General features: G+C 37.8%; 1 protein-coding gene across 1 annotated transcript; it reads left to right on the top strand.

Annotated features, from left to right (window-relative positions):
* The first annotated feature begins 11148 nt into the window (after positions 1-11148).
* On the top strand, positions 11149-12201 carry LOC117695497 (melanoma-associated antigen B4-like). Its single transcript, XM_034486389.2, has one exon. The coding sequence runs from the start codon at positions 11149-11151 to the stop codon at positions 12199-12201; it is 1053 nt and encodes a 350-aa protein (XP_034342280.1).
* Positions 12202-13401: the final 1200 nt, after the last annotated feature.

The following is a 13401-nucleotide window of genomic DNA, read 5'->3' as shown; positions in this document are numbered from 1 at the left end:
TTATCACCACTCCCCTTTCCTTGCTCTGCCCCCTCTTGTTTACCCCTGCTTTAAATTTTTTGGCTACCTTTTTTTAAAAATTGGGATATATATATATATATATATATATATATATATATGTGTGTGTGTGTGTGTGTGTGTGTGTGTGTGTGTGTGTGTTTGTGTGTGTGTGTGTGTGTGTTGAAATTGAAAGAGAGCCAGAAGGTGAGGATGTAGGTGTTTGGGGGAAGAAAATGGGAGGGGGAATTGATACAATTATAACATAACTTTAAAAAATAAATAATTATGAAAGCCATATGTATTTTTGTGTGTTTGCACACTGTGCACATGCATACACATGCATATACACACATCATGGTCTATATATGAAGGTGAGAGGAATATTTACAGGAATCATTTTAATTATGTGAGTTCCAGTGATCAAACTAAAGTCATCCATTATACTTGGAAGCAAATGCTTTTCTTGCTGCTAAACCATCTAATCCTTAAAAGAGACATCTCAGTATAAACAGTTATCAAGGAGAATGTTGGCCATTGACTCAAAACATAGTAAAGTTAAAGAAAAAAAAAATCTCCAATCTAAATATTATTACCTAACTTGGAAACACTATTTACTTTTATTTGTTTTGTGGTTCTTCGCAATGTCCAAGTTTTTAGACTTGCATGTTCTCAAATATATTCTGCAAACAAAAGTCTGTGGGGGAAAAAAGCCTTTATCTTCAGTCATATTATCACTAGTAAAACTGCCATTGGTTTAAAATCAACTTTCTATAGTGTCCCAGTTGACATTCATCCTTTGGTTATCTACATCATATAAGATAGACCTTATCAGATTTACTGTGTACATGTGGAACTTGCAATGACCACAGATGTGAAAGCCTTGTACATAACAAGGTAAGGCTAGATTTCGGCTCCAAATTTCTCTAGAATCCATAGTTCTGTCCTTCTTTCTCTTTGAGGTAGATATAAATGGGAGTAGCAGATGCTACTGCAAGCTATTACAGTTTGCTAGCTAGCATGATTGTGTCAGGCTGTGTCTCCACTGTTGTTAACATCCAAGGCTATTCCCATTGTCTACATAAGAAATAGAATACCACAAAAGTACATTTCTCTGAAACACTAAAACAAAAGACCAAAACCAAACAAACCAATCATCCAACTACTGTTAGGTTTTGGATGGGGCAGGGTGGCATAAGAGGACACTGAGACAGATTACTGGGGTATGTTAGAAGCATTATTAATTTATGGTCACGCAGGAAAGCAACAGCAGGGCATGGGCTCTGAGAATGGTTCAGGTTCCTTGCATAGTGAGGTCTCCAAAGGGAATCAGAGCCTGTGTGGTGGGTGAGGTATCCTTTCCTTATACATTTTGAGGTATGGAATAAGTTCAAAGTAAAACCCTGTAGCTAGGATCTCCATTTTTTCAGCAAGAAGAATGGAAGGGAGTGAGGAGTAAGATGTGAAATCTCTTTGACACAGCCTCTGCCAATTACCAGCTTTGGCATCCATGTGGTGGGTAAACCAAGGTAGGCAGCTGATGGGGGTCAGAGTTTAGAGATGCTGATTTAGTTTAGTCTAGATACTGACAGAGGCTGCTGCTAATGGCAGCCAGTGATTAGGGCAACTACTTGGCAGACTATTCTCTGAAGGTACAAAGCTTAATTTACAGGGGCTGACACTCCCTGTGGCCAGTGGAAAAACATATAAACTCTTTTAACTCCTTAGGGCTGGCGAGAAAGAGAAGTAAAGAGAGAAAATTCACACACACACAAACACAAAGGGGAAGAGGGAGGGAGGGAGGGAGGGAGGGAGGGAGGGAGGGAGAGAGAGAGAGAGAGAGAGAGAGAGAGAGAGCAAGCAGGCTCCAAATATTTCACACATATACATATGTACATATACACATATACACACATACTTGGAGGGTGGAAGGAACAAAGTCCCAACATACTCTCACACATACTTTACATAAATACATACATACACATAGTTGAGAGAGGGAACCATGTTTTAATCCCGCACTTTATTTTTTTCTTCCATAGCTTATACATCCCAGCAAAATCTTTCAAGCAGAATAAAATTACAATAATTACAATGTCATTATATTTTAGTTTTTTTTCTAGTGAATGACTATGAAAAATGTTCCACAATAACTTTATAAGAAATAACATTATGTACATAGTATATGTAAAGAAAACAAATTATTTCCAAACCCTACATATATTCATAACTAAGACTTGTTAAAGATTAACTAAGTATAAGCAAGCAAGATAATTTTCTCAGGCAGAAGTTTGCAATTACAAAGAAAGGAGTAATTATTTTATTATTTACCTTTAAAAGTAATCTTGTAATAATCTTAAAAGGATCACAAATCAAAGTTTATATAAAAAGCAGTCATAGATAGGGGAGGACATCATCTTGGAGACAGGGGTAGGAGGAATGGGATAAAGAACTGTGGAAGTGGGAACCAGGAGGGAGGCCATGGCTGGGTTGTAAAAAACTAAAAGTAGTAAAAAAAAATCAGTCAGCTGGGCAGTGGTGGCACACGCCTTTAATCCCAGCACTTGGGATGCAGAGGCAGGTGGATTTCTGAGTTCGAGGCCAGCCTGGTCTACAGAGTGAGTTCCAGGACAGCCAGGGCTACATAGGAAAACTCTGTCTCGAAAAACCACAAAAAACAAAAAACCAAAAAAAAAAAAAAAAAAAAAAAAAAAAAAAAAAAAAAAAAAAAAAAAACAGTCACACCTATTTTATATCCTCGGAATGAATAATCTACTCATTAATTATTCTTAATAAATTATATCATGAAGCTAAGGGCAAAAATGGCTATACAATCAATTATTACCAATCCAACCCCAGTGTGAATCACATCAGCAGCCCGTGCTATCATTGTTCTTGTTTCCTGACCATAAAAGGTCCCTAGCTTAACTAATGAGAGTGTGCCTTTCTGAACTTCAAATTATTCCCTAAGATTTTCTACATCAGAGCCAGTACCAAAACTGTATTAACCTAGTTTCACTAACAATTTTATTTTTCCAAATAGGGTGGTGATCATTGCTGACAATCTGCATCTCTAAGTTATTTCCTAAGGTGGTAGATTGACTCATTAAACTGATCCAGCAGCAATGCCTGAAAGATCAAGCACAATTGTTATGAGTGCCAAAGTTACTACACAATGAGGGGCTGGAAGCCCCCTTAGAGTTTTCATACTATTTTTTTGATCAAGAGGGAAGTGAGGGCAGTAAGCAGAGTAAAACTCTGTAACAGCATAAAGTCCTCAGGAAACGTATTCCTCGGGACCACGGCTCTCCAAACTGCAACCTTCACAGTTGTGCTAACTGGTTAGCAGAATTTCATAAGTTCTAAAGCCATTTGTCATCCTCCTGCGTGGCTCTCGGCAAGTTTCACTTGCTGTTTTAGATGTTCTGGTACAGAGAAGTCTGTTAGCTAGGAATGTCCTAGTAAGGTGCCTGTCAGTGTCTGTGAGTGGGAGTCTAAACAGAGGCTGGATATTTATATTCTTAGACCCACCATAAATTGTCTTATACACCAAAGGGATAAAAAAAGAAAACATACTGAAGGCTGTGTTTCTATAGTTGCATCCATCTGTTTTGGAAGTGATTAGGGTAATACCTCTTTTGCACAAGAGCATAGAAAACTTAAATGCTGATGAATTAGACTTTATATTTTTGAATACTTTTAGCATATATGCACAGAGCATGTGCTCATTGAATATCCCTGTCACAGGACAAAGATGCTTAGATAAAGACATGTGTCTTTTTAATAGAATTTTGAACATATAAGCACATGAAACACCAGTGAGATATTGAATTACTCCTTCTAAGTTAGCATAAAAAGGAAATGAGGATGAGGGTGTTTCTGATATGAGTGATCACATGGAAATGTTCTAATCATAGCAGATGGGGCATTTGTGAAAGAGCAAGTCCCATGGGACATAATTTTTAATTGTCTTAGATAGGATATTTGGACAAATGGAAATATAAAGAAATGACATGCCCTCAGATGGAGTGCCTGAGAGTTGTAAGTTTATGATGATACTCTCCTAATGTATCATTCACAGAGTTGCAGGTGCATCTTAAAAGGCATTTACTTTTCAGTTTGGAAGCCTCAGAAGTAAAAGATCAAGGGGAGAATAGATTCAACTCCTGATGAATTGAGGCTACTCTTATTTATTGAATAAAATGATGTAGGTGGTGAAGTAGAAGAAGGAAAAAGTGGGGAGGAAATGGAAATGGAGAAGCAAAAAGAGGAGAAAGGAAAGGAGAGAAGGGGAGTCTATTCGACTTGTTAAAGGTACATGAATCCTAATATGGAGGTTGAATATCATCATATCATTAAAACCCAATTGCTTCCAAAGCCCTTTAAGCACTTTACCCTATTGCAATCCAAACTTCCAATTTTATTTTAGATCATTTAAATTCCTATTTTTGCACTTGAAACATAGTGAAGATTTAAAAAAATACCAAAGGTGTCATAAAATCAATACATAACTTTTAAAATAATATAGTGAAAAGTATATTTAACAAATAATAGAAAAGAGAAAATATTGGGTGTAACATGAAAAGAAAGCAGAAAGCATTACATGTGCTATAAACTAGAATGGAAAGATGATGTCCATAGAGCTGGGTTGTTCCCAATGAGAGATATGGCAAGGGCTGCTTCATCCACTGGAAAACAGAGGGAGATCTCCAAAGCAACCTGCAGTAAAGATCCATTCTACAGGTAAAAGGCAAGTAGTGTACAAACTGCACACTAGGGAAGTCTCAGAGGAAGGGTGTCATAGTGGTCCAAAGAGCTACAGTGGACACAATACCAGCTTCTGAATCCTGTTAACTTTTAGGAAGCATGGACCTAGATGTAGCAGTCTCCTAAGAAAACGAATCTTAAGGTTAACTGTATGTTTTGGCTCTCCCTATTTATTGATATATGATAGTGCCAAGTGCATATACTAGAGAATGTCCACATTCTTTCTGATTTTTCTCCCTTATTTCTTTTATCTCTGCTGTTCTCCAACTTTCCCTTCCTTCCCCCATTGTCTAGTTAATTTCTAATTGTGCTTTTAAAAGTGTGTTCTTATAAACTGTTTTAGGATCAGACAGATTGTAGAAATAAATCTGTATAAAGGATGACATAGTCACTTGTTTAGTGTCCATAAAAATACCACAGACTGAGTGGCTTAAAAGCATAAATGAATTTTCTCACAGTTATAGAAGCTAAAAGTCCAAGATGAAGATGGTCTCATTATGGACTTCCTATGAGACTGAAGTCTTCATTTTTTTCTTTTTCTCGTCTCTTCACATGGTAGCTTTTTTGTGCATGTTCCTCCCGAGTATCTTTTTATTTTGTTTTCTATCATTTTGTTTTTCCAGCTCCAAATCATAGCAAATCCATGAGAAAAATATCAGACAAATACTAATAGACATTGTTACATGGTACACATGATGGAAAAAGAGGCATTATATAAAACCACGGGCATGTACAAAATTTGTTGGCTTTAGTTAACAGTCCATTGATAATGATTCATCAATTCTGAAACATGTACAAACATCTGAGAGGGGTTCACAGGGGAAACAAGGCCGGGGGCATATGTAATGCTCCGTTGTATCTGCAATTTTTCTAGAATTTTTTATCCATTATAAAATAAAATATTTGTCAAACTTACATGTTCAAAAAGAAATATCCTGTATTCATGATTCCTTAATGACTGTATTTTTGTGTACACTAATATTTTCATATAAGGTCAGCCCTGTATCTCAGTATTAGTATTTGATAATTTAATCTTAAAGTCTTTATGTTGCAATAGATTTCACTCTGACTTAATAATGGTGAAAATTCCACATGATGAATTTAAAGAGAGTTACAATTGAGCACCCAATAGATACAAAATGGTGGTATCTTTGTCTTATCTCAATGCACTATAATATAGCTGAAGCAGCTGTCAAATGTGCACTCTCAACTGGTGCTTCTAAAAAGTTGAAACCCATATTTTGGCTTTTAGCTTTATCACAGATAAATTTGTTACTTATCTTAGATTCAAAAAATAAGTATCCATATATGGTGGCGATATTATCTGAGTAAAAAATCGTCACACCTGAACTTCATTAAACACAAAATATTTGCCAATCACTATGACTAGAATTTTCTATAGGACTTATATTCCAATGATCTTACACTATTGATTTAATATAACTGAGCTTTTATAGCAGAACATCATAGGCTATGTGGCTTTAAAAATAAATATTTTTCCTTAATACTCTGGAGGCTAGAATAGGCAAGACCAAGGTGGTAGCAGAATTGGAATCTGTTGAGTTCTCCTTTTCAGACAAAAATGAATTTTTGTCCTCATGTGGTGGCAATAGAAAGAGCAAACCTTTTCTAGCTTGTTCTTAAATAAGGACACTATAAGAACATTATAGCTGTCCCTCTGACATAATTTCAACTAGTACAGTTACCTTCCAAAGTCTTTATTTCCTAATACTGACACATTGCAATTAATGTTAAACGTATGAACTGAGCATGCTGGTGCAAGCCTATATTCAAGCTAGATAGGAGGTTAAGTCAATAAAATTATAAATTTGTGGGCTGTTTGGGCTATATAGTGAGTTAAAAATTAGCCAGAGCAACTTAGAAAGACCCCCAAAAGTAATACTGGAAAACATGACCAAGTTACATCACTCCTAAGTATATACTCCAAAGATTCTACATCTAACTAAAGAGATACTCACACATTCAAGTTTATTGTTGCTCTGTTCACAGTAACAAGAAAATAGAACCAATCCACCCTGGATGAATAATGAAAATGTGATTAATATACACAACAGAATTTTATTAACCTATAAAAATTAAAATTACTTGAGCTGGAGAGTTGGCTCAGCAGTTTAGAGCACCTGTTCTTGCAAAGGACCTGTATTTGATTCCTGGCAACCACATGGCAGCTCACCAACATCTGTAACTCCAGTTCCAGGAAATCCTACACCTTCTTCTGACTTCCAAAGGCACAGACATGCAAATGGAGCAAACATACATGCAGGGAAAACAAACCCACACAATAAATCTGATAATTTTAATTAAAAAAAAAGAAAAAAGGTCCATAGAGACATGATGCCCCAGGGTGGGGGGGATAATCCAAAGGAGATGCAAAGGAGAAGGGAGACTGAGGAAAGAACTCTGCCAGAGGAGACTGGGAGGGGGAAACATTTGTGATGTAAATAAATAAAATAATTACTTAATAAAAATAAAAATTGAAATTTGCGGGACAATGTAAGGGACTGGTAAACGTATTAAAAGGTACAACACAAATCTAGAATAAAATATCATATGTTCTCCCTATGTGAGTTTTAAGGAATGTAAACACTGATATTAAAATGGCTTATCAATGTCAATTGGATGATAAGTAAAACATAAGATTCTCATATGGTAATAACTAATGTAGTGATCGAGCAATGATATACCATTAATCAGAAATTATCTAGGGTTGTGTTATTCCACTAAAGCCACAGTTATATATATATTATAAAACTTCTCTTGTTAATTCTCAATTATACAGGAAAATGATGAATTAAGTTATTTTGTTAAATTCTGTATTTTTCTCATGAAAATCAAGATTTACTGTTATTATTATTATTACTATTACTACTACTTTGATTTGGTCCATGAGAAGAAGAGCACTGTTTCAAATGGTTTAAATTCTCACCAAATAGAATACATTTGAAGAGAAGTTTTACACACACACACACACACACACACACACACACACACACATATATCCTGATCTTTATTAATTTTGCTCTTCAATAATTATAAGTATGTTTCAGATGATTTATTAAAAATATTATTTGCTGAAGGTATTGGGATTGGATCCACACTAGAGAAAAAGAACATCAAAATAAATGAGGGGATTAAATAATGTACAATGCATTTTTCCTAACAAAATGAATATCCAAATTGATGTTACTTTGTTTCAAAGGATTAAGGAAAAGTAAAGGTAGATATAACATAAATATAATAATTATGGTATTAAATTTTCAAATTAAATTTAAAGTTAAAAAATAAAGTGAATGAATTTCCTTCAACATTTTATCAATAGTTCTATCTTCTCAAGGATCAAAGTGTAAATATATTTACATAATATGATAACTGGATTCTATTTGAAATAATTTTTAAAAAACTCATACAGAGCTGTAGGCTAATCTCAGCTTGGATTTGTTCCATAAGCCACTTTATTCAAATGTATTCATGCTCTTCTTCTCACAGACCACATCCAAGTAGTAATAATAATAATAATAATAATAATAATAATAATAATAATAATGATAACAATAAATCTTGATTTTCATGAGAAAAAACGGCATTTAACAAAATAACTTAATTCATCATTTTCCTGTATTAATTGAGAATTAACAAGAGAAGTTTTGTAAAAATTGATTGTGCATGACAAAGAAAAAATCAACAAGTATCCTGAATGAGATTTCCTACATAAAGCCCACCAACCATATCCTTTAGCTTCCGTATCACTAAAAACACTTTATTAACAGTTTTGTTCCAGTATTTACAAGAGTATGCAGAAATTTGCCATTTGTGAAGAAACGTTTCATTAAAAAAATTTTAAGTAGGACCCATGGTGGCGACCCGGATAACTACTAAGAACAGCCGATCATAAAGGTTCACACAGAGACTTTTCATTATCTGCACTTAGACCAAGAGGGACAAGATTCATCCTTCCTGTGGACTTCCATAATGAACATCTTAGAAATAAAGGTCTTAAAGTCTTAAGACCAAGAGTGACTGTGGAGTCAACCTAAAGCACTACAGTGTATCAAATATTCAGATTTCTACAAGGGGAGCCCACTCACCCCACACCAGAGGTGGCGCCACCAGCGTAGCATACATAGTGTGCCTCTCTTCCTTCAGGATGCTTTCTTTGGTGACAGAGGTCACTTCCTCCTTTAACACTCGGGTTCCTGGCGGGAGGAGGCACATCCAGAGCGCCAACCGAAGCTAAGCTCTGCCTTGGCAGAAGCAGGAACCGGGCCCAAGTTTCAGCCAGAGTCAAGGTGAGGAGATGAATGAGACAGAGAAAGGCCCAAAGTAGAGTAGAGACCCCCTAAAGCTTTATTTTTCTTTTCAGTCACCTGAACAAAAGTTCCCCTCCTCCCAAGAGTTCCACGAGGGAACGAGGAGGCGGTCTCCATTTCCGGAGTCCGCGCCATTGGTGTTAGGCTTGGATGTCCTTAAATGAGAACATCCTTAACACACGGCTACAGACATACTATCTTGGATTTAATTTTTAATCTATGCCCTCCGAGTGGGACAAAAGGCATCACTCCCTTTAGAAGCAAGAAACAACCTGTTCTGAGCCGATGTTGTGTTCACTGGGCCGCACCTCTCCTTCGGCCCCACCAGTGCTCATTTTTAGTTATGACCAGTCTTAGAGAATACTGTCCCTAGTCCATATCTTCCAAAGCCGTAAACTATGCTCTTTTTCTGGCTGACTTTTTCCTTTTCTGTCAGCTTAGATGATACTCCCTCCTTCAGAAATCAAAGTGGGGGTGCAGGGAGCAGGTGCAGAGTCCGGTGAGATAGCTCACGGTTTTTATTTTCTTGGTCAAAGTAGGAAGTCAAATCTCCCATTCACGAAAGCTCCATCTTCACTCTCATCCATGGGACGCCCCGATTGCACCCTTGTTCTTACTAGGAAAGTTACTGAGGTGAAGATAGAAGGTAGCTGCCTTCAGTAAGCATAAAGAGTATCATGTTCTTTAGGAAATTAAAAGGCAGAATGTTAAATGAGTCTCTTTTTTTAAGATCTATTATCTTTTTAATTATGTGTATCTTTGTGCGGGTATATGCATATGGATGCAGTTACTAGCAAAAGCCAGAAGAGGGTGGTAGACACACTAGAGCTCCAGCCACTGGTGATTATAAGTCATCCTCATTGGGATCTGAGAAGGCAACTTGGGGTTTTCTGTCCGAGTAGTATGGGCTCGTAAACACTGAACCTTCTCTCACGCTCAACTGTCCTCACACTTGAGAAGTCCTGAGTTGAGTGGACCAGTAGAGATACACAGCTCATTTTGCCTCTAAGGATTCTAGAATTAGACATTAAATAAAACTAGGGAGAAGAGGCAGTGAAAGGCCCATGTTTACAATGGGAAATACTAGGAAAGTTACTGAGGTGAAGATAGAAGGTAGCTGCCTTCAGTAAGCATAAAGAGTATCATGTTCTTTAGGAAATTAAAAGGCAGAATGTTAAATGAGTTCTGAAGGAATCAATCACCCATCTTCAGAGAGTCAGGAAGCTTGAGGCCTGTCTCTGCTTTCAGTCCTGAGAGTCTCCCAGAAAATCTGTTTCTACCTGGAAATATGATGAACTCAATGTGGGTAGAAGGGCCTTAAATCAGTGTAGAGAAGTACCTTAAATATGCCCAGAAATCAAGGTAAAGAAGCAGGAAGACCTACATAAGCCCTCCATTAAAGGCAAACTGAACTGACTGGGAAGTTGTGATGGAAGAGACACTGGCTTACTCTGGTGCTACGACGGATGATGTGGTTGGTGGTTACAATAATAGTAGTGATGTGTTGGTTTTGTTTGTTTAGTTTTAGTTTTAGTTTTAGTTTTAGTTTTAGTTTTAGTTTTTGGCAAGGAGTTGAACTAAATCCATACTAGGGTGATTTCTGAGTATTTCTAGGGGGCCTAAGGTGAGGAATATTGCCTAAGCAGGGACTAGAATTTCACAGAAATGACAGCTTCGGAGTTGAAAAAGAAGTTGAAAAAGGAGACCAGCTCAAAAGTTTTCAGCTGGCGATATGAATTGAGAGGGACTGAGAGGTTCCCTGAATCTCAAAACAGATGTCCCCTCTGACACCCCCCACTCATTAGGTAAATACAACACAGGCAAGATAGAAAGGTCCCAGGCTCAAAAAGTATCTACCTTCCTACTCAGAGGATAAACATTTTAGAACAGCAGCATGTCAGTTTCCAAAAGCACTTTGCTCACTGAAACCTACAGTGGCAGCTTTACATATCTTGCACACTATCTCTGTGTTCATATCATCTTCTGTTTGTTGCAGGTATTTGCATCTCTAGCATACTTCTACCACTTCCTGCACTTCACCTTAACCAGAGTCATCATGCCTCGTGGTCAGAAGAGTAAGACCCATGCACGGCAGAAACGCCACCGGGCCCGAGGTGAGACTCGGGCTTATGAAGATGCTCAGGAAACAGCAGATGAAACATCAGAAACAGCAGAAGAGTACTCTGCTGCCTCCCAGAGCCAGCCTGGGCCTGAGTCTTCCAGCCCTCCTGAAGAACCTCAGAAAGCAACACCGACTGCAACACTTATTCTGAGTAGCTCTTCCTCAGAATCAGATGAAAGCTCTGATGAAGAAAGTGAGCCAAGTATGCAAAAGGAGTACCCTTACGAGGCCAACCTAACCACTACTGTTCTGCACCAAGATATGATTGCAAGGAGATCGGTGATTCTGTTACAGCACCTGCTCTACAACTACAATTTGAAGCAGCTCACTACCAAGGAAGAAATGCTGAAGGTTATTACCAAGAAGTATGAAGACGACTTTCCTGAGATCCTCAGGAAAGCCTCTGAGAAGCTTGAGGATGCCTTTGCAGTGGAAGTGAGGGAAGTCAACTCCAGTCAGCCCTCATACAACCTCATCAGCAAGCTGAAGCTCCCCAACAATGGGAGGATCCGTGCTGGCAAAGGCTTACCCAAGACCGGTTTTCTGATGAGTGTCCTGGGTATCATCTTCATTCAGGGCAACTGTGCCAGTGAAGAAGAGATATGGAAAATCCTGAAGAAGAAGAAAATCTATCCAGGGAAGAAGCACCGCATCTTTGGTGAGCCCCGGAAGCTCATGACCCAGTATTTGGTGAAGCTGAAGTACCTGGAGTACCGACAGGTGGCCAACAGTGATCCTCCATGCTATGAGTTCCTGTGGGGTCCCCAAGCCCATGCTGAAACAAGCAAGATGAAAATCCTGGAATATTTGGCCAAGATCAACAAAACAACACCTAGTGCCATCTCGACCCTTTACCAAGAGGCTTTGAAAGATGAGCAAGAGCGAGCAAAAGCCAGAGATGAAGATAATACTGACACCACTGACCAGTCTACTGAAGGTTCCCCAGAAAAATCACCAGCAGCTTCTTCCACCCCTGTTGACACTTGAAGGTTTCCTGTCATCAAGAAGACAGTGCATCACAATTTTTCTTGATAATATAAAGTAGACATAAAGTTAGAAGGATTAATAGATGTTCAAACCTAGTTTCCTTTTATTAGTTTTACTGTGTGGTTTGGTAAAGTTACATGCAATTGAATATTAGTCTTGGTTTATGAAAGAAATTTGTAGAAATTAAATGTTATGACTTAAAATTTTTTCTTCTTGACTGTTACTCTCCAAATGTACACTTAGCACTTATTCTTTAGAAGTCATTGGTCAAACTGGGATGCTAAAACAAATAATTTGCTTCTGCTTTTATAATTTTTAATTATATGAACTGCAGCGCAACCACTATGATGTTGAATACCCATTTATTGGTTAAGGTCTAGTGGAAAGAAGGGATGTGGATGAGGGTGTTTTTTATGAAAGTTATCAAGTGGAAATACATTCAGTAAAGAACATGGGATGTGGGGAGAACATTGAGTAGCATAACAGGATATATAACTTTCACTGGCCATGTGGGTAGGGATCTAATTGAAGTGGTGAGAATATACATAACCTCAGGTGATGTACTTCAGAGTCAAGAGGCAGAATTATGCAAGTTGATGTTGGCTTCTGTAACAAAATATGCAATGCGTGGGTGGCATGCACCACCTTAACTGATCATAATTTTATAAATCTCAGAGGCTTGGAACTACAAGATCAGGCTTTCTAGAATTCAACTTCTTGAGGACAGTATACTTTCTGACGTATAGAGAAGGGAGGGAAGGAAAGAAGGAGGGAAGAGGCAGGGATTCGGAGAAAGACAGGGAAGAATATGGGAGAATCATGGAGGGAAGTAGAAAGGCAGAAGAGTTCGGAGGACAGAGCAGGAAAGAGGGAGGAGGGGAAATGAGGGTAGAGGGGATGGGGGAATTAGGAGAGGATACAGGGGAAAGGAGAGAAGGGGAAGAGGGATAAGGAAATAGGCATGGAGGAAGAAAGCAAAATTATACTTTTTTGTTATAGAGCCTTGAATCCAGGAACGGGAGTTTACCCTCAAAACATCATAAAATCACTATTACTTTTGAGGGCCATCATTATAATCCTACCATATTTCATAATAGTTTTTCAGGATAATTTAAGGATTGTGATGTTTTCCTGTTCATTCATTCATTCATTCATTTATTCATTTTCACTTTATATCTTGGTCACAGTCACCACCCCTAA

This window comes from Arvicanthis niloticus, chromosome X (genome assembly GCF_011762505.2).
Source record: "Arvicanthis niloticus isolate mArvNil1 chromosome X, mArvNil1.pat.X, whole genome shotgun sequence".
Classification (NCBI taxonomy): domain Eukaryota; kingdom Metazoa; phylum Chordata; class Mammalia; order Rodentia; family Muridae; genus Arvicanthis; species Arvicanthis niloticus.
The sequence above is the reverse complement of the archived record's forward strand: the minus strand, read 5'-3'. Positions and strand labels throughout refer to the sequence as shown.

Coding starts and splice junctions, on each gene's coding strand:
- LOC117695497 (XM_034486389.2), top strand. CDS start 11,149: ATGCCTCGTGGTCAGAAGAGTAAGACCCATGCACGGCAGAAACGCCAC.